Genomic DNA, 22,129 nt, shown 5'->3' with positions numbered 1-22,129 from the left:
CTGCCTTGGGTAGGAACAGGCGTGTCCATCACTCTGGACACGCCCCTCACAGCCTGTTGGGGAACTTTTACACGCTTTTCTACTCCTTGACACACACTCTCCTCCGAGAGTGGTGATGTGTTGGCTCCCTCATCGTGGCACCAGGACATGTGGCGTACATATTTAGAGACCTCTGGGCCCTCAGCTACTGGACTTCCAGGCCAAAAGTCTCCAGCTCGCTCATGCTGCTGTCCCTTACCTTGCTGAGCCCTTCTCTTGTGGATTCCTGGGATCGAGCTTCACCTTCAGCCCTGATGACACTCCTTAGCTACCTATCACTCATGAAGCCTCCTTACCCCAGGTGACACACACGCTTGGAGTCTCCTGTTCCTTTCCCATTACACCCCCACAAGGACTACGGGCTCTTCCCTTCAGATAGCCCCAGGACTTCCAAAGTCCTCCTCCAGCCGGCTTTTCCTAGGATTTTCAGTCTTAGCCTTCATTTACATAACTGTAAGAAAATCACAGTGAGTTGTAGAGAGTTGCAGCATGCACCTGTTACCATCAGTTGTGTAGTGTGACACCCCCAACGACTCAGTCATAGCGCTCTTAACAACCCCTATGACTCTCTGCGACTCGCTACGACAAAATCAAACTGATTTGATTTTCTTGTAGAGAATCGCAAGCCATAGGGGTGGGCAGTGAGCCAGATGTGTGCTTGTGAGATAAGGTACCCATTATATTAGATGTTATAGCGCAATACCAATTTGTTTACAATTTTTGTTTTAAAGGTGTTTTATATTTTTAACTGTTTTATTTTTGTGATAATAAAGAAGAATTATATTTTTGAAGATGTTTATTTGTGGAAAACAGTCTGTGTTACATTTTTCAAGATGTTTACGTGCTTGTTCTCCATGTTGCTTGTTTACTTTTGTGCGGTGCTCCTCCTCTGATTCCGGTGTGCCTGCCAAAACGAGCCGACCTCGTGGCACTTTCGCTGTGCAAAACAAGATCTGGAACCGTGATGAAAAGTCGTGAGGGAATCGTGTAATTAGTCATCCCCTTGATTCAGAGTTGTATGATTTGACACCCTCGAGGACAGAAAAGGCAGCAAGATTCAGCAACTGCAGATGTTAAATTTGACGTGCTCTCCGACTAGAAGTCATGTTGAGTCATGTAGTGTGATGCCAGCTTAACTTGTGTGTTGTATGTTTTGTTGTGTGTAGTGTAGTGTTTATATTGTCCTTGTTAATACATATTTGTTTAACCAAGAGTCTCTGGATTATTACTCCTTTCACCAAAGCTGTGCCAGAGAATAAAGAATTCACGTGCCTCTAACTATACCAGCCGCTTGGGCATATTCTGGAGAAATCACTCACAAGTTGGGAGTTACGAATTATTATTTTACAATTAAAATTTTAAATTCACAATTTTCATAACCGCCATTTTTAACATGACAGCAAGGCTTTCAACTGTTTTGTTCTATGAAAAAGTATATTTAAGTGCATTGGTCAGGCCACTCCTGTAGTTTAACAAGTGGTTAATAATAATAATAATAATCCCATCACAATACTGGGGGATGAGGACCTACACAGATCGCAGGGTGAGCGCCCCCTACTGGCCCCACTAACACCTCTTCCAATGGCAACCTTAACTTTTTCCTTGTGGTCTCACATCCAAGTACTAGCCAGGCTCACACTTGCTAGGAGATATGGCTTATGGCTATAAGCATCGGCGATATAAAATATCACTAAGTTCTGTATTAAGTGACTATGAAAAGTACAATAAAGTAATATAAAGTATAAAGTAAATATAATGTACTGTAAGTGAGTTATGCAATGAATCAGAGATGTCTAATGCCTGTCTTTGGGCAGCTTCAGGGCCTACCCTGCATAATCAAAGGTTTGGGGCCTGAGCAAAAGTAGTGACTGCATAAAACGTTTAGCTCTAATCAAGAAGGATGAGTGGTTGCATTGACACATTGTAAAACCTTTGTATTGTTGAGATAACTGGAGATAACTGGAAAGAAAGCGCAGGGAGCTATATAAGGATGTGTGCTATAGGGAAATAAGTATAGGTTGTTCTGAAACTTAACAAGTAAAAGGCATTGCCTGAGCTTCTTCGGGTCTGAGTTATAGAGAGGGAGAGGATCTGAGCAAAACTGCTGGCCAGGGAAGATCATCAAAATTAAGCATGCTGTAAGAACAGGAAGAGGTAGGTGAAATGTGCAGAAAGAGATGGGCAAGGTGAAACCCAGGGGAAATGTAGAAAGAACATTCTGAAAATCACTGGAGAGTTTAATGAAAGTTGATTGTTTGTATTGGCAATGATAACAACTGTTGTTCAAATAAACAGTACTTACAGGAAGAACAATGTACAGTAACTTATTCTCCGATCAACATGAGAAACATGTCAATGGTCTTATTATAGTCTAACCTGAGATCCCCCAGGGCATGTCATTTTCTTTTAATGTTCCTGGTGCTGTCTTTATATTGTTTCCCCTTCAACTCCTGTCATACTGGCATCCTCCCAAAACATGTCTGTTGACAAATGTATCTAAAGGAGTGATTCATGCATGCTTTATATACAGAGATTACTTTTATTATGATTTTGTCTGAAGTACTGTTTTTATATTTTATGTCGAATGTTTTTAGATAAAGTAATAACTGCCCCCTATTCACAATATTAATCAAATTATTTTTTTACTAAAAGAATATAGCAGGGGTGGTGTGGTGGTTCTGTGCCTAAGGATCTGTGCCTGTAGCTGGAAGGTTGCTGGTTCATATCCTGCAGCTGGCAGAGGAGTTCTACTCTGTTGGGCCCCTGAACAAGGCCCTTAATCCCAGCTGCTCCAGGGGTGCTGTATAAATGGCTGACCCTGTGCTCTGACCCCAAGCTTCTCTTTCTGTTTGTGTCTCATGGAGAGCAAGTTGGGATATGTGAAAAGACAAATTCCTAATACAAGAAGTTGTATATGGCCAATAAAGTGATTTTATCTTGTATCAGGAACTTTGTATCCTTGTACCAGACATAAAGAATCTGCATATTCTTTTAGCAGGGAGTGGGAGATTAAAATTTCAGTTTAAATGCACGGGAGTTATAACTACTGGAATCAGAGACAAAAACAGAAATGTTGAAAGCAGCATCACACTGGTGAATGATAAAATCTCTCAAACACAAATCTAAGGCTTTATGATTTCCACGGCTGCAGCTGGGCAAAGTAAGAAATAACACAGCACCCTCAACACTGTACATGGTCTGGCTTCAATATCAACATGCTAAAACCTAGACAGAGGAGCAGTTTGGAAATCTGGAAAGTGCTACTTACATTTGTTATCCTCTTATGTGAACAACATCATTGGAAGCATGCATAAACTAACCATCTCCTCTCTAAGACTCCAGTAGTTCATATGCCTCAGCCTGTCTTAATTAAGGGTGTTGGTGTTGAAATGCTCTGCTTGTCAACTATTACAAGTAAATGTTTGAACAGTGTCCATTTAATCCCTAACAAAACAAAGTGATCACACCGAGAGTTTTAACTTCTACTTATATCTTCATTTTAGCAAACAGGGTGGATACCTGATTAAAAAAGCATTTTCTTTTCTCTTAAGTATTTTGTGTGCAGCTTATTACAGTCTTTATTCTAAGGAGTGAAAACTGACATGTTTTAGGAGGAGTGACACGGTCTGTGGTGGCCTCATTGTAATACAGGTACAGCAGTGTTTTGAATCCTTCACACAAGAAAGGATCCTTTGCAAACTCACTTGTACAGTACCAAAGACTGTTAGCAGAACAATCACCAGTCACTCAGTACAGGGGAAGTACCTATGGCTTAGAAAATTGCTAAGGTTTATAAACCCCAATATAATTGTGGGAATTACAATTTCTTACCATGGTACTCTAGAATAAAACTGGTGTTTTCTTAAATAACCAAAAGGGTTACTATTTAGCAAATCAAGGTGTTTTCTCACTGTAGCATCTATCCATAAAAACAATTCCAAATTATATTCTATTGAATTGGATACCCTGGCTTCTTTTAGGAAATGTATAGATGATGTTCTCAGATTAATTAGCTACTAGCAACCAAACTAGTTTGGTCAAATGACCTCTTTTCATTTATAACTGTCATTATTCCTAAGAATTAAAAATGCTATTTTGTGAAATGTAGTGACCTTATACTTTTCCTTTTCTTTTACATTTAAAGCAGATGTAATTTCATGTTTCTTTTTTCCTCAAAATGAATAGAAGAAAATGAATAGTATCTCACCATCTTTCTGGTGCGGAAATGAAGGCTGTGGGGTTCTTCTCAGCCTGTCTGCTTTCGGGTGTGGTTGTGAGGTTTTAGCTACACCACAACTTGTGCCCTACAAAAATAGCCAAAGACTACAGGAGTCACGTGATAGCTTTAAGACAATGGAAACTCTTTATAAGCTTAAATTTGTGGAATATATTGGACTCTTGTCATGTGAAAGGCAAAGACAGAGACAACAACCCAGTATAAAAATACAGTTTGGTAGTACCCTCAAGCCATGTGCTGGACTACGAAAAGCTGGTGTAAAACAGCACAATCGAATCTTTGTGTGGGCACTGTGGTTTGAATGTTAATTTTATTTTGAAAAAAACCCTAGGCGTTCTCTTTTAGCTGGTAATTTCTGAAAAATTGAAATGATTTAACATCATTATTTAACATTTAGCCTTACTGAGATAGTTACGCTAAAGTAGAATACAGATCTAAAACAAAATGTGTTTTACAGTTGTATAACACACACTTAAAACAATATGTGTTTTAAATGATGTGCTGGGATTTAAAACAAACTTTATATTCAAGTGTGATATAATAAATCTCAATATTTTGAGTCATTGTGTTTAGAGGCTATGAATTGTGGAATATATTCATATTAATTTGCAGTCATTATTTATGAAGCATTAAAAATCTCTTTAAATAGAGCTGCCATTTGTGAAACAGTGGTAGCTGATTAATAGTCATATCCCCATAAAACACAGATGACAGATGAAACAGCTCTTGGAGCTTCTACACATTAGATATCGAACAGGGAACCTGGGGACATGGAAGAGAAAGAACAAGGCATAAAATTGCATATTAACTCACTCAGTAGGTTAATGATCACTGTGTCAGACTGTGTTTACTGAAGTGTTAAGCAACAAGTAATCAAAAGGTTTTCAAATGTAACCTGTACTTAACATGTGGTAAGAAAATAAGTGCCCTCAAATGCACTGCGGGCTTTCCTGAGACAATTAACACCCGGGAGGGCTGTGGAAGGAGGGCAGGGACACTTGACCGCAGACCAGAAGGTGCCAAGAGGAGACCAAGGAAAGCTACAGCTGCACCCCTTCAGCCCTGAAATCACTGGAGACCTTAATTCATCCAAAGTCTGCAAAACGTTAAAAATGATTGACTTGGAAGTTGTCTGAATTTCTTTGCAATCAAAGATGTTAGAAATTTTCTTATTGTTCTCTGAGATTTTTGTCTCACTCTGTTGTTTGGTGTTAGGAATTAAAATTTTGATTTTTATTTGTATCTTTGTTGTATGTTGCTCATTAAAGAAATTGTGTATGGATACAATAAAAAATATATACATATAATGTAAAGATACATTATCTAACAAAGTCTATGTAAACTAAAAACAGGAGTAGTTCCTTGGTATAGGTTCCTGAAGTGCTTCAAGACAGGAGGACAGGCATCAAAGAGAGGATTAACAAGTACAGGAGGCACGTTCCCCCACAGAGACATGTGGGCTTGTGGATGAGTCTGGGGGAAGAGGCAAGAGGAGCTTATTGGATCATCATGCTACTGGCAGAAAAATGGAAAAGAAATGTTCCCTCTCATTTCTTAAGCTTTTTTCTGTGTGTCAAGTTTTTGCAGCCTTATTAACAAAAACATCATGAGTCTTCGAGTTCTGAGTGTGTACTTTAGCTGGTTTTGTCTTGTGTATCAGATCCTGTTTTTTAATGCTATAAAATTATTTGGGTCTTGTGTGGACTATGTCATTCACAGATGCCTCTAGACTCTGCCTCCATAATATTTAAACAACATGACTGAACACATTAACACATCACAGCCAAATTCAGAATGAAATCCCCCACACCACTGTGAGATTCCACATGTTGCAATCAATGCACCACTTCTGGTCTCACAACCACATTCCTCTGGTGCTTCCCTACCTCTCTAACACACTTTCTATCCCCAGGACCATTATTAACAACTACTCCATTTTGCAGGGCGATCCCTTCATTGATACCCTTTTTTCTCACCGCCCAATCATCTCATACGGCCTGTCACAGGACTGGTCTTGACTCCCGTGTAGTGCGTATTTAGGACCCTGTGCAGATGGTATAATCTGGAACTGACTGGAAAAGGGCTACGGGGAAGACACGGAGAGGAATGGATGGGAGGACTGACAGGGGGTGGTTCCGACGGTGATCCGGGTGCGAGGGGGGAGCGCAGGCGAACAAGTCCAGTAGGAGTCCAAAAGGGAAAAACGCAGTCCAAAGTCCAGGTAGGTGGGAGATCAATCCAAGATGAAGACAGGAAAAAAGGGATCCAGGAACATGGAAAATAAAACCATAACGAAGCAAGGCGCTCCAAGCCCCAGACCCAGATGGTCAGGACGCCTGGGGAAAAGGCCTTGCCCTCAGGCTTTTCCTGAGCCTGGTGGATAGGCAGGCCTTCAGACATCCCTCTTCCAGTACTGAGCCTAGAATTTAGGAGGCACATAACTTTTATAGTGACGGATAAAACAGGAGACAGGTGCACGTAATCATGGAACTAATAATAAAAGGTCGGAGCACCCTCCAGAGGAGGGATGATGACTGTGACACTGCCGAGCACCCAATCTACGTAAACGTCTGGTTCATTATTTAGTAAACCCTGCAGCCTTGACAGATATGTGTCGCCAAAACACTACAAGGAACTTGGGCAATAGGATGGTATCTCATGGGAATATGTGAAGAATATCTGTCTCACTTGGGTATCCCCAAAACCACTCAGAACAACTGGGCAACACTTCCAAAATTCCTCACTCTGAAAGGGCAAATTTCTGAAGGAAGATACAACAGATTTCTTTTAAAATGTAGGCCTGACATTTATATCATGTTTGGCTTTGGCCGTTGGCAATGGCAGCTACTGTATACACTATAGATACTGGGATACTGCACGGATGGATGCAAACATGAACGCCAGCAGACCTGCCTGCGTCCTTGTTGTTGCTCCCCTAGTTAACACTCACTGGCCAGACGGTGAGGAGCCCACATCAGTGTTTTGCTGGATCTCTGTGAGCAGTAAGCATGTGGTTGTGGGCACAACACATTGCTCAGCAGCATTCTTTAAATGTTGCAGAGGAACAAGTAAAGGTTTATTCCACGCTAAAAAGAGAAGAAAAGAAACACAACATTTTGGCTGTGAAGCCATCTCCAGGTGTCAAGTGTCGGGTGTTGGGTGTCATCTTCACACCTGATGAAGGCTCCGCAGCAGAAACGTTGTGTTTCTTTTCTTCTCTTTGTAGCATGGAATAAAAATGTACTTGTTCCTTTGCAGCCTACGCATGCTGATGCAGCCTCCTACTTGAACTACTTCATAAAACGTTGTTGCTTTTATGAGGAAGAAATAATTAATGTTGAAGAACTCTGACCTTTATCCTCAGAATTATTCTGATTCTCTTAAAAAAGATGTTTTACCCTTTGCATTTTAACTAATAACATTCATTGGTTTTCTATACTAACTTGAAGGAGCCCAACCCACTACATACACATGAAAACACAGCTGTTCAGCACAGAAACACAAATATCTACAGAGGTAATGACATACCAATAGACCTCAGTGTCCCCCACCCAGCAGCTCAAAATCCCACAATCCGTTGAAACAAAACAAATATACACGGACAATGAATTGGCTATATAGAACATTACATAAACAGTACAATTATAGTATAGTTAAAAACTATAGTTTTTATCTTCTTAAATGTATTGATCATGTATGATCTTCTTAATAAGTGTGTAAAATAACTGACAACATATGCTTATACCACTGGGAACTATTTGTATTTTACATATTTATGTTGAAAAGAAGACAGATTAGCTCCTGGACACAGATTCCTGGATCAGTGTTCAAAGTCATAAAACCTGCTTATGTCTAAGCACTCAGAGAGACACTTGATGGGCAAATGTCATCATGTCTGCCCTGATGGCAAATCCTTGTATACAGTTGTACTAAAGAAGGATCTCTGCTACAGCTGTTGGCAGAATTTTGTACATAATTAAAAATTCATATGCACATACATATGCACAGAAATAAGAGGAACTCAAATTCCAAATCAGCAGACACTGTGTTCACTGAGAATTTTACATAATGTGAAAAGTGACAGGCTTTATAAGCACCAAGTTCTTGGAGTTGTTTACAACCACTACTATGAAGGTAACTTATTTTTTAACAAAATATTGTCATATTTAAAGTGCATTTTACCCCCAGGTAGACACTGAGCTCTGCAGACAGTTTCATATTTGCTGCAGTCAAGCACCTTGGCAGCCACCACCTCGGGTGTGAAAGAAAAAAAAAAGGAACTGAAAGACAGTAATTTGGTCAGAAAGTTCATTCACTATAATGATCTTTAATCATTTCACTACTTAAGATGATCAAAGTATTACAAACCATTATACTGCAGATATTAGAGATGAATGATTCAATGCAAAGATATCATATCCTTGGGATCTGCAAATGTTGACTTCAAAGCCCAATCATTATGCAAGGTGTCACTTATACACTGTAACTAAACAAAGTCCACATAAAATATGTATTTCCCCCTACGAGGTCAACTAGAATAACAAAATCCCTGCTTGTGGGACACTTCTGTTGTGCCCAGTGTTTCAGGGTACAGAATACCTGACTGAAGTTTGCTTTCGAGGTGACAGTAAGAAACTAGTGCATTAAAATACACGCATTTAGCATTAAAAATAAACTTTGGCAGCTGAGGTTTATTTTGTTAATGTTTTATTGATATATTTACAAGTTCGTTTAATTTTTTGCAGTACTGTAACTTAGTCTTGTAAAACAATTTAATTAGCCAATTAAGCTAATCATATTACGTTTAAAGGAACTTTCTTCTTCCTTCCTTCCTGCGGTGGTGTCTTGGAGACAGACTGAAGGGCTGCTGGTAGGAAGTGTTCTGCGCCTTTAAGACTTGAATAGGTGGAACGCAGCAGGCTGTACTGTTAAGAGCTGCGCAACTCAGGCGACAAAGCAGATCTATAGCAGAGAGGTGGACAAACAGAGATAAATGGAATGTTAACAATGGGATATACCTGGGTTTCGTTTTTTACCTTGATGCTGTTATGTTTTGAAAAAGGTAGGGTTCTTCACCGGTGAAAGCAGGCTGAAGTCGCTAATGCGTGTTGTAAGAATTTGATGATTTATCAGTGATGCTTGAACGGAGCGGGATTTTACGTTAAGAAATCTAAGTTTCATTACATTAAACTAAACTTAAACTAATTTTTTTAAGAGGATGAAGTTACTTTAATTGGGGATGTCAAAATCTTGTTTGTGTATCTCAAATGGTTAGTGTATAATTTAACTTTAAATTGTTTCGATTCTCTGCACCTAACATAGTAAAGCACTTTCTCATTTTAAATTTATGCGAACTGGATTAATAAAATCTATCAGCATAGGACTCTATAAAATATTAGTTTTAACCCCTAAAGTTACATTATTCTTTCCTGCATATATTAATACAGTTAATTATTTATGATATCGGTGAAAAAACTAGTTTATTAATGTTACGGTTGTTTGCTAGTTGTGGAAAAAATGTCACATGCATTTAGACCTTTGCTCTTTTATTTAATATTTACAAAAAGTTATAAAGAGATACATTACAACAGAGCACCTGTAATATGAATGTCGTACTCCACGACACCACTGGCTTACTTAGCAGGATAAGCGCATCGGCAGGAGTGCTGACGCTGAATTCGTCTAACAGCTTAATTCGTTAATAATTTAAAACATTTATTGTACAACAAATTACATATCACTAAAATGCTGTGTGTTCTCCATTCTTCTCTTCGTAAATGATCTATTTTACCAGTTTTTACACGAAGAAAACGATTCCTTCTTTTCTGTCATTACAATACAAAAGTACATTTGCATGCTTGCTGCACAACATACCATGTTATTAAAAGGCGCTTCGGAGCAGACTGACTTTGTTGTTAGGTACGACAGGTAACGTGGAGGTGGAGCATCAAGGAGCGGCCGTATTTGTTTTAAGGGTGCTTTAAAAACTGCCTGGACACGGATGTAGGTAGTTTTGCATTTCGGCAGTGAATGGATCACGCCTTACACAAGACAAACGTCCAGCGCTTGCTACTCGTATGATAGTAACGTACGTTCATTATAAAAGCAACAAAGCTTTTGCTAAATTAAAGTTGCAACCGTAGCCCCTTTGAGGAAAACGGTTTGGAAACGTGATACTAGTAGTACGAGTAGTCAGAGCGCTTCGGCTGGACAGTGAAGCGGTAATTTGAGCAAAACTAAATGAATATACCATAGCCTGCTGTAAAGGAGCAGACATTTCTTTTCTCTTGAAGACAGGGATTGTTGTTACATTCGTGGAGACAGGTAAAGCTCAGTGTCCAAGCTGTATCAGTGTGGTCATCAAGGACTTCAGGGAAGAGGACAGGACTGCGTGAATTTATGTATGCTTCTGTTTTCGCTCACAAGCTAAATCCCCAAGATGTTTTTCTCTGCAGTAATAACAGGCTTCCCATTTAAACAAGTATCTAATTAGTCTGTATTGGAGAAACACCGTCTTATCCCATAGCCTAATGCTACAAATCTGACTTTTTGCAAGGCTATAATCTTGTATTAGTAGTTTTAAAGCAGTTAAGCCATCCAGCCCTTGTCTCAAAAAATGACAAAGAGTGTGTTCTTAAGTGCTTTTGACTGCACAATCTGGGCTCTTTTTCTCTTTGGACCTTTAAACAGTTGCAAACTCGGTGAGGAAAGGCAGAAGGTGTGTGGCCGGAGGAGCAAGCAAAACAAACCTAGTCTGCAGAATTAACAACTCTGTACATGTTTACATTTACAAAATTGTAATGTACAGTAATTGTCATGCAATACATGATTTGAATATAGTCTTTTGTGTTGTCCTTGCAAGTCCGATGGTCATGATTGTTCATTGTGGACTTTTTATTAGCCCTCCGATTTAGAGGGTATGCAGGGTAAACCTTAGAGCTAAAATGATGCATTTAGAATCTGTCCATCAGTCTGTTTTCTACACTGCTTTATCCAGGACATTGTTGTGGGGGAGCTGGAGCCTATCTCAACAAGCAAAGGGTGCAAGGCAGGATACACCCTGGATACACCCAGTCTATCGCAGGCCACACACACACACAGACACACTCACACCAGGGCCAGTCTTCCCAGAAGCTAATTAACTCACCAGTATGTCTTTGGACCACGGGAGGAAATCCACACAAACAAGTGGAGAACATACGATATGCACGCTCTAGATTGCACCTCTGGTCCTGAATTGAACCCAGGACCCCAGTGCTGTGAGGCAGCGATGCTGACCACTGTAGCACAGTGCTGCTCTACATTTGGAAATTAATTGTTTTTTGAAAGTGAAAATAACATAAATCTGTTTGCCTTAAAATTATCCCCCTATTTATCCCTCACAGTTGCGTGCAGGCTGAGTATCCCGTCAGGCTGTCTGTTGTCTATCTGTATAACATTCAGTACATAATTAACTTGAATCCAGGATTTTGCAGAACAAAGAAATCAATGACCTTTCGTTTACAGCTTCGGTCAGTAGCTTCCATATGTGTATAGTATTTACTGATGTTGAAATAATTTGTACATGTTTTCATGGGGCAGTCAAGGACATTAACTTTCTTATTTTAAAGCCACACAATTGCAGCTTTAGCCTTGTGCTTTGGTTCTCTAGTACTGTATATCTTGCTGAAAAGTAATTTTTTGTCTGCATTTTAGATCTGAGTAGGTTTTTCTCTAAGATTTGCCAGTATTTTGCTCCGTTTATGTTCTCATCAGCTTTCTTCTTTTGATGAGAAGCAGAACAGTAACATGGTGCTGCCACCATGCTTGACGACAGGAGTGGTTTTGACTGAATGATAATCGATGTTGTATTTGTGTCAGATATAACACTTGGTATGTACTGTAGATCAAAAGGGTCCATTTTTTTCTTGTCTGATCACAAAACCTTTTGCTAAATGATTGCATATTACTTAAGGCTTTTGTTGCAAAGCCCATGAGAAGATTTTAGATGTTCTCTTCTGTTCCATACAAGCCTCATTGTGGAGTAAACTCTGTAATTCTGTAAGTCACCATTGACCTCCCTTTGGTGTCCCTCACCAGTTTCCTCCTTGCCTAGCTGCTCTGTTTGGAAGGACAGGCTGATCTATGGAGTGTCTGGCTGCCCTCGACTCCTTACTGATTGACTTCACCATGCTCAAAGAGACCTTAACGGTCTTTGTTTTCATATTCTGCTCCTCGTCTGCGCCTTTATGCAGCTTTATCCTTGACTTGTTTTGAAACCCCATTGGCCTTCATGGTTAAATTGTTGCTTGAAATTCACTATCTTCCTGAGAGACCTTACAAAGATACTGTAGTTGTATTTATATTTAAACCATCTAAACCACCTTTATTGCACACAGACCACTCTACTAATTGTGTTTCTAATAGGTAATTTTGTGAACCTAAATTAATTTAGATTTGCAACAGAAAAGGGACTGAATTGTGATGACTTCCATTTTTCATTGAACTACTGTATGTATTGTTTTTGCTTTGAGTGTTGAAGTAGGTTGTACATACAGTATAACAAATGTTTGCTGCTTTAAAGTGCCATGACAGCCCACTTTAAAACAAGAGAATATGAAAGCTGTGCAAGGGTCTGAATGCTTTGGAAAGGTGTTATACAGTAATTTTATTCAAACAGGGGACATGTACCTGTCCTTCATTTAAGTGAAGGAAGGGGGTCTTTAGTCAATCCAATATACACTATTCTGTTCAACCTAATAAAATAGGGATGGAAATTTAATAAATAAAAATGTCTTGAGCAGAAAAAGTAAATGTCTATAGAGTTTAACCTTAGCTTTGCTTATGCTGGTTGACCAATAGCATGCTTTTGATGTGAAACTTTTTTCAGGATTTTTAGATTTTTTTTTATTTTAAGCTTCTGTTCTTCCTGTGAACTGTTCTCATGTAGATGTTTTAGGAGGGGTTGGCACCTTCAATGAGAAACACCAGTTCTTATGAAGAAAAAACGTTGTTAAGACTGATCTCACAGTATGATATGAGGTTATGCGCAAAAGCTCTAAACTCGTTATGTACCATTTGATGGAACATACAGACGTATACACACTGAAAGGAGTATTCAAAATTATGAACAGTTACTTTGATTATGCAGTTTCTCTAAAGTCTTGCAAATGTAAGGTCCAGGTCGCCCTGTGGTTTCTGTTTGGAGTACAGCACAACTGCTCCAGACACACTTTTACCTGAGGGGCCTTTTACCAAATTTTCAGTACAAAGAATAACATTTGGTGGAGCCAAAGAGACTGACATGTTTTTGCTTTTCCATGTGGGGGCTCATTTATATTTTGCTAACAGCAATACTGACTCCAGTTCACGTGAGACGCACATGACCAAGTACTGCTGGTTGGTACTTTGTAAAGGCAATAAGAACATAAGAATAATGCTTATGTTCTTACTACTGTTCTTGTGTCATAAGAGGTCTGTTACTTCTTGAAGCAAAACCCAGTAAACATCTCATTGATCTTATTTTGAACATTTGAAAAAAAAATAGTACATCTGTATTAATGTATTTTTGGAGGTGGGCATGGTCTTCACATGGAAGTAAAGCTAGAAAAATGCAGTAAATATAGAAACATCAAACATACAATCAGAAGTAACAATCCAATTATAACTTTAAGGAAAAAGTAGTAGTACATCTTATTTAGCAGAAGAAAAGATTAGGTTTAATCCAAAACTAATAATAAGCACAAAGCATTTATCTGTTGTGAGCCTTAATTGTGTTGACATTTGATAACTAAAAGTGAGCTGAAATGCAATATTCCTAAAAGACACCTTGAATTGGATTTAAAATGTGTGTAAACGTATTAACTTACATATGATGCATTGTCTCTGTTATACGAAAATACTTTCCTATATTTTTTATTTTTTTCATTTTAGGCTGGATGGAACCTGTGATTACACCAAATCTGTCCTATATGGTGCTTTTGAAAGGTGGATCTTTCACGCTGCAATGCCGTGATAATTCCAGTGTGAAGTGGTCTCTGGAAAGAGATGTTGGATATAAGAAAGATCTCAAATCTGAAAACAAAGATGGTAGTAGTTATTTAACTATTTCCTATGCAAAGCCCGATGTGATGGGTCGGTATGTTTGTGTAAATGAACAGACATTGGCACAGAGCTCAGTCTACATTTTTGTAAAAGGTAAGGCTTATCATAATTGTTATTTTTTTTACTCTGAATAGGGGATTTTTTCTATATGTCTATAGGGAACTTTTGCTAAACTTATATTTTGTAATTCGTTTTCATCTTAATAACCGCCACTCCCAACCAGTGATTATTAAATGCTTTTTATTAAAATGCTTAAGTAGCCTTTTCTGTTTGGTTTATTTTAAATGGCTGATTTAAGATCTGAAATTAAATTATATCCATTACATCTATACCTATATAACAAGAGTAAATCTTAAGGAAGTGTTAGGAAGTCATGATATCCTGAGATGTTATATGGGCTAAACAGCTCTTTTCATCTGTCACTCTGTCACTCCTGTCTAGTTTATAAAAGTACAGTATCTTAACCTACTGAGCATTTGGTGGCAACACATTTGTAGCAATGATTTTTTTAAAAAAGGATATAGTTATATAAATTATTTAAATAAAAAACAAACTACATATTCTAGATTGTGTATACCATTTGTAAGTAAATACCACATGGGTATATTTATATTCTTTTATTTTTTAAAGTTCTCCCTCAATTTTTGTGGACTTTTATGATACAAATATATAATGAAATATTTGAGTTTTACTTGAAATTGTAAACTTTGCTAGATTGCATGACTTTGCCATTTTTTCAATCATCAAGTTGAAATGTAACGTTATATTTTACTGTCTGTGTTGTTGAGGTGGGAATTATCACAAAAGCTCTTTCTTAAGGAATGGTCCCTTCAATACCTATAATTTTCCCCAAAGAAATCAGTTTTAACAGAAGCTTAGATGGAATTATATTTTAATTCCTTCTAATTAATGTGTAAAGCAAATTATATATATTTCTGCAAAAATGTCAAATGGTAGCCCCTTCAGTAACATGTATACAGTATATGACGTTTTATTCTGTGCTTACAGACCCCCCAAATCTTTTTCAAAAGACCATAATGGTGGATGTCATAAGCAGAGTGGGGGACGCTCCTACCATTCCCTGCCTTGTGACTGACCCAGACACAAAGGGTTTGAAGCTGGAGAAGTGCAGCGGGGAGCCAGTTCCCAAGGAGATGAACACCACTGCCAGCATTGAAAAGGGGATCACCATTAATAGCGTACAAAAGATATTTGAAGGCTGCTATGTCTGTACTGCAAAGTACAATGGAAAGGATGTCAAGTCGGATGAATATAACTTAATAGTACGCCTTGGTAAGAAAAAAAGTTGGATTCTTACCCTATTGGGGAATTTGGACAAATCACCGTACAATCATACCTACTGTATGTATTCCTTGCATAAAAATAAATGTCCATAGTATTAAGTCAGAGGATAAAAACGCACATTTTCTGTGCTTGTACATAACACTAAAAATTGGTGAACATCAGTAGTTGTGAGCAGATTATCAGAATGTAATACATCTGAACTTTTAGTTCAATAATAAATTCTTAGTGACCTTCATAACACAACATGGGTGGCATGGTGGAGGTGTGTTTAACATTGCTAGCTCACAGTCCTGGGGCCCTGGGTTCAATTCCTGGGGGTTATTTGGAAACCATCAACAGCCAGATCATTCTTGTGTATCTTACTAAGTCAGAGTATGTTGCTTCAATCTGAAGGAAGTGATCATGACCGAACCCTTGATACCAAAAGTGTGCACATTTAATACCTTCTTATCTTTTGAATCACGTGCATTCTTGTGTAGGTATGTGTAGATTTTTTTTAAAGCTCTTAGCTTTATTAATTGTGCCCAGTGATCCATACCCTACATCCTATTTGCAAATCAGCCTACAGTAGTCAAACCACTAAGTTAATTTTGTATTCATCACTGTTATAGCTGTTGAAATATTAGCACTTACATTTCATTGGAGGAGGTAGGCATGTACGGTATCATTATTTAAGTACTCCTGCAAAACATTTGGAGAGGATAAAAGAACAAATTAATTAAAGAAAAACTGCAAGATTTCTGCAAGAAATATCTGCTTTAAATCATACAGTACTTAAAAACAAGCCTTCTTTTTATGAAGCGTAAAGGTTGAGATAAAACTGAAATCTTCACTACTTCCCCGGAGAACCCCTCCCACCTGTTGCTGTAAGATAAACAAAGTAGGTGGTAATACTGAAGAGGTGTATTGAGGACTGACTGCTGCAGTTTTCTGTTCTATAAGCTGCACTCTGGAAACATCCCTAGTTTCTCTGCTCAAAAAGTAATGCTCAGAGGTGTTGGTCTGAATGTCTTATGTAACTGCAGGTGTGCTTTGTAGGCAAATCGTATATTTAAATATATACCAGTCCCCCTGGGTAAGGATTTGAAGAGCAGATCATTGAGTTTGCCCCGAGCTCCACCTATGCAAATACATCTGCACCAGACTGTCAACACCTTTAAAAAAGCAACGGCTGAAACTGTTTTAGTGCTTTGTGCTTTAACTATAGTGCCCAGCATTCTTGTGTTTTCATGTATAAAACATTTTATTTTCAGTTTTCACTTCAGATCACTTCATTTCATATGTTATTGAATGTTATAATGAGTTCTATTAGCATCATCACTTTCTATGATACCTCAGCATTCAAAGCTTCCATAAAAGGCTGTCTAAGAAGTACTATACAATGGCAATAGAGAATACAGGTGTGTAATCTGTCAGGTTTGCACCAGACTGGTAATGTTGTTCTCTCATTACGTCATCGATAGGTTTTCGGTCTGGATGGAACTTGGTTACCCTGTGCACAACTGCACATTCTCATATGCTTCACCTCCAAAGCTAACAGATAAGACTAGGAACAATTTATGTGGCAAATGAAATTTTCACATTTACTAAAATCACTTTTCTTTTTTGACCTTGTGCACATTATTTTTCTATGAAATTCTCTTACCGTGGAGCTGTGATGGACAGCATAGTGGATCTGTAACAACATTTGTCTTTGTGGGTACTTTTGTACTAAAAATAGAAGCAAAAACATATGGTGGATTAAATATTTGTTAATTTCTCTAAAGCTTCTTCGCACGCACCGAACATTAAATTGGATAAAAACAAAAAAGTGATTCTGATAAAAGGCGAGACATTTGAAGTGAAATGCAGTACTGTCAATGTTGATCATGCTTTCACTCTGGGATGGATTTGTCCAGAAGCTGTGGTAAGAACTTAATTTTAATGTTTTTAGTAACAATTTATTAATCAGAAAATTAATGTTTCCCTAAGCTTGCTCATTTTGAACAAGGAAAATCAGCACGTACTTGAAAAGGAATACTGTTAATTACTGTAGATGTGATACCATCTCAGGGACCTGTAAAATCATGTCGATTGGATTGTATTGCTGTAAGGGTCAGTGGGTGCTGTGTGCTGTTTGCAGTATGCTTAGTGGTCAAGATGTAACTGCCTTTATATATTGCTTTCTCATTAAAGATTTATTTAGAACCAGTCACTAAATAAAGACCTTTTCAGGACCTTAAATATCTCAATTAATCAGCACTATTTCTTTTGATTTGGAGTAAAATATTTTAAATCATACCAATAGGATTGCACTGTGAAGCGTGAAACCAGAAAGCAGATTGATAATTATTCAAAAGAATCACAGCTACTCATCCATTCAGTTAAAGTCACGGATTCAGGAATTTATCAGTGTGCAGCAGAAAATAAAAAAGGAAAAACTATGACTTCAGTTGAACTACAGATTCTAGGTAAGAACATTTTTTTGTCTACCACGTGAGTGTACAATGCAAAGAAGTTATACACAGCATTCTCTATTTATCTAGTCTCTTACCTTCAGTATGCTTTTACTTCCTAAGTAAGGTGTTGGTGGAAAGGAAAACGCTTATAAAATGAGAAATTCACACTATATACATGTTTATTTTTTACTTGGTAGGGTTTTGCTTTGTTTCTATTGTTGTATATTGTGATAGTATGGTAGATTACTGACAGGCCTTGATTTGTTCATACAGTAACATCACTCGTCTGTATTTTATGTAGAACTGTCTTTACTTAATTCCAGAGAGGGGATTCATTAACATTTCAGCATCAGAAAACACCACCATTAATGTAAAAGCTGGGGAAAGTTTAACTTTGACAGTAGAATTTGAGGCGTACCCTAGTCCTGAGAGTCTTTACTGGATGTATGAGGGTGAAGAGCTTCAAAACGCCTCTGACCATATTATTGCCACAGAAGAAGACCGCTACAGGTGATCAAGATTTTAAGAATTTGTTTCATTGTATTAAAAAATGAAATTCTTCCATTTTGTCTAGAGTGTTTCACAGAAGTAGTTTGTGTGACTCAGGCTGTGGATGCTTTCTGTTACTCCCTCAATTGAGTTAGAACATGATACCATCTGTCTTTTAAAAAGCCTTAAAAGCCCAGGTGCAGTTTTAAATGGGAATTTTTCAATTTTTTTCTGTACCAATATGAAGTGGGAAAAGCAAGAAATTACTCCAAACCCTAATAACTAACAATATAATTGGAAAATATATGATATTTCTTTTAGTTTAAGGTTGATTGGCTTCTGAAAACATTGGCCCTGGTATGTGAGAGTGTGTGAGAGTATGTGTGAGCCTTGCAGTGGGCTCATGTCCTGTCCAGGGTTTATCCCAACTTGCGCCCAGTGCTTCCTGGGATAGGTTCCAGGCCACCGTGACCCTGAATTGATGTTGTGATGTAACTTTAACTGCTAATATGGAACCACTAAGATACATGAGTGTACAGTTAGGTTTCAGGACCTGTGTATTATGCTTCTCTTGAATGTAGTGTCACCTTTCATTCTTAAGAATCTGCCTTGTACCACACAGGCAGCTGAATCCTGGAGAAAAGCTAATGATTTGTGCCACTGAGTGACGGTCACCTATCTACAGCCATGACTGTCTGTTGCCTCATGTGGCTTTCCGGCAGAGACGGGTGTTGTTTGCCTATAGAACATAGAACATGCTGGAAACCATTTAAAAATATTGAGGATCTGTTTAGGGGTTATTGTAGTCTGATAAAAGATTTATTGCAAATAAGGTTCTTTATCTGGCCAGTTGCAAACAAAGTATTTCATCCATCTTCTCGAGTTGTTTCACAGAGTTTGATTAAAGGTGTATGTAACATTTGAGATCAATTATTATTTTGTTTTTATAGGTACCACAGCAGACTGAAGCTTGTGCGTCTCAGAGGATCAGAGGGAGGCAATTACACGTTTTTCACATCAAACTCATACGCTGCTGTGAACCAGACCTTCGACGTTCATGTTCTAAGTAAGTTAAGAGAGAGTAATAGTGTATATGTGTGTATTTAACATGGATTTTTTGAGACCTAAGGGTTATTTTTGTTTCCGTGCATTGTATTAGGTAAACCAGAGATTATATCTCAGGAAGGACCGATCAATGGCCAGGTTCGCTGTGTTGCAGCTGGGTATATGGCTCCTGAAATCTCTTGGTACTCTTGTAAGCAGCCTCATGTGCGGTAAGTTTAACTTGTTAAGATTGAGATTTGCATTCTGAAAAGCTTGCTTGTGACAGTGAGTTAATAACAGTGAGGTACATATGTGGATAGGCAGAGAGAGTATGATAAGAAATATGTCTTTCGTCCACTGGTTACTCAGAGATCACAGATGTACATTGACATCATGTTATACACAGCCAAACATCTGTAACCTTTTGATTCTGACAAGTGCTTTCAAATGTACATGCTAAGAACATCATCTTTCGTCACGTTTAAAATTAAATTAAACCTACAACACCAAAAATTACATGCAGTCATCTGACTTTTCCCATGGCAAGCACATCTATCCCCTCAAGACCTGGATCTGAATAGTGAAGGCAGGGAGGCATGGACAGACAGGGACACAAAGAAACCATAACTGCTAAGTCTGCATGCTCTTTTACAATGTTTTTCTTCTTGTTACAAATTTGGTAATTTGTTTTGCTTATGATTATTGTTAAGTGAGGAAGCTCTTACTTGGATTTCCCCTGATCTCTGAATCAGCAAAGGTGATGCTCTGAGTTCTTTTCCTCAGAATGTAAAATCAATCCCTGTTATAATAGAGGAGAGAAATGTTTATTAAGGCTAAGATACCCTGATGTTAGCAGCATAGCATTCCTAATTTAATTTTTCCCACACCGATTCTATAACATTGATGGATGTCTTTCCTCTTTTGAACAAAGGCACAAGTTATACAGTACCTCAAGAATAAAATGCTTTGAAAGAGCCCCATGTGTTTAGAAGTTGAACAGAGATTGGTTTCTTCCAAAGCCACATCTAAAGTGCAATTTTTAGACTGCTGCAATTTACTGCCAAGCCAGAGCTCTTCCCAGCTGGCAGAACTGCCTTTACCACAGTGAACTCACTAATGCAATCTGAGTATTACATCTTTACAGTAACACGCTCTACTCAGTGTGCTGTTGTAAAACACAATTCCCACAAACTCAAACATATAATTCTACTGGGTCAGAAAACAATTGAGGTAAGCTTGACTTTGCATTTTCGTGGTGTTTTCTTAGAGTCACACTGCATTGCTTATGTGAAAAGAAGCAATGAGCAAGAAAGACATCTGAATTGATACTAAAAATTCTTTTCCATTAAAATGAGCTTCACCAGACAATTTCGTGAAGCCTTAAGACAAGACAGTTCAAAATATGGAGGCACAACTTTTATCTGCCAAACATCTGATGATGATCTATACTGAATGTTAATAAACACTTGCAACAAGTCCTGCATTTCTAATAATTCAGAAATGTACCCTTCCTTTTTTGTAATAATTTCAACATAAGCCTTATTTTAACTTTGCCATTATTGTTTAATTAGATACTGTAGATTCTCAGTTTGTCCATGTTTAGTACTCACTCTCATAACCCAAAAATTTTATGGGCAGATGCTGGTCTCATAAAAAAAATGGTGAGTCAATAACTGAGTTAAAGCTCCACTGCTTGTGTGCAGAGAAAACAGCCTGGAGCAGAGGCTTACTTCATTTGCATTAGGTTCTTACAGTGAAGACGTGTGTGAGTAAGAACGCAAGGTTCACTGCAGGTGACTCTTCTTAAAACAAGGGCTGTTTATGTAATGTTTATTATGTAGTTAGGTTGAGAGTTTTATTTACTTTTGCACTTAGGGGGCATAACACAGTCAGGCAAGGTTATGAAGTTTTCAGGGAGTTTGTCCCTGGGTGTGGAATTGGTGTAAATGATATGCTGAAAATTCTTATATGGATATCTAAGTAAGGCTTTGGCATTTAATTCTAAAAAAACAAATCCTCTTTGTCAAAGTTTTGTTTTAACTGAACCCTGCTTTGATAAACCCTCAGACTGTAAGTGCATATTTAGTTTTTTTAAAGCTATTATTCTTATTATAAGGTTTCAAAATGGGGATATGAAACCACCATGTGATTTTGAAATTCATTTTTTTTTTCTAAAGTTGATTTAATCATTGTAACAGCGAAGCAGAATGCATGCTTCTCCATTTAAGCAAATCTTATATACAGTATATAGTTGTTGAAAATGTGAATCATAACACCACTGAAGCACTGAATACAAGATGTTCATGTCAATCCCAGGCAGCTGCAGTGGGGACAGTCTGGATAATCTAGATAATAACTAGATAATCTGGATAAATAGGGTTCTGATAAGAGAACACAGAAGTAGTGAAGGTTTATGTATTTACTTTCTTACTAGCTGTGTTTTAATTCGTTTTTATATAAAGTTTACTCTATATTTATTTTCTGTTTTCACAAG

At 37.9% G+C, this 22,129-nt stretch overlaps 1 protein-coding gene across 1 annotated transcript in view; it reads left to right on the top strand.

Annotated features, from left to right (window-relative positions):
* The first annotated feature begins 14,208 nt into the window (after positions 1-14,208).
* kita (KIT proto-oncogene, receptor tyrosine kinase a) overlaps positions 14,209-22,129 on the top strand; it is a 31,889-nt gene continuing 23,968 nt past the window's right edge. The window contains exons 1-7 of the mRNA XM_088915687.1: positions 14,209-14,452; positions 15,368-15,652; positions 17,431-17,570; positions 17,952-18,114; positions 18,426-18,612; positions 19,542-19,657; positions 19,751-19,865. Of these exons, the coding sequence (XP_088771813.1) occupies positions 14,227-14,452; positions 15,368-15,652; positions 17,431-17,570; positions 17,952-18,114; positions 18,426-18,612; positions 19,542-19,657; positions 19,751-19,865 (1,232 nt within the window). The 5' untranslated portion in view covers positions 14,209-14,226. The remainder of the gene's footprint in view (positions 14,453-15,367; positions 15,653-17,430; positions 17,571-17,951; positions 18,115-18,425; positions 18,613-19,541; positions 19,658-19,750; positions 19,866-22,129) is intronic.

The sequence above is a fragment of the Atractosteus spatula genome, chromosome 1 (genome assembly GCF_055471065.1).
Source record: "Atractosteus spatula isolate fAtrSpa1 chromosome 1, fAtrSpa1.hap1, whole genome shotgun sequence".
NCBI lineage: Eukaryota > Metazoa > Chordata > Actinopteri > Semionotiformes > Lepisosteidae > Atractosteus > Atractosteus spatula.
The sequence above is the reverse complement of the archived record's forward strand: the minus strand, read 5'-3'. Positions and strand labels throughout refer to the sequence as shown.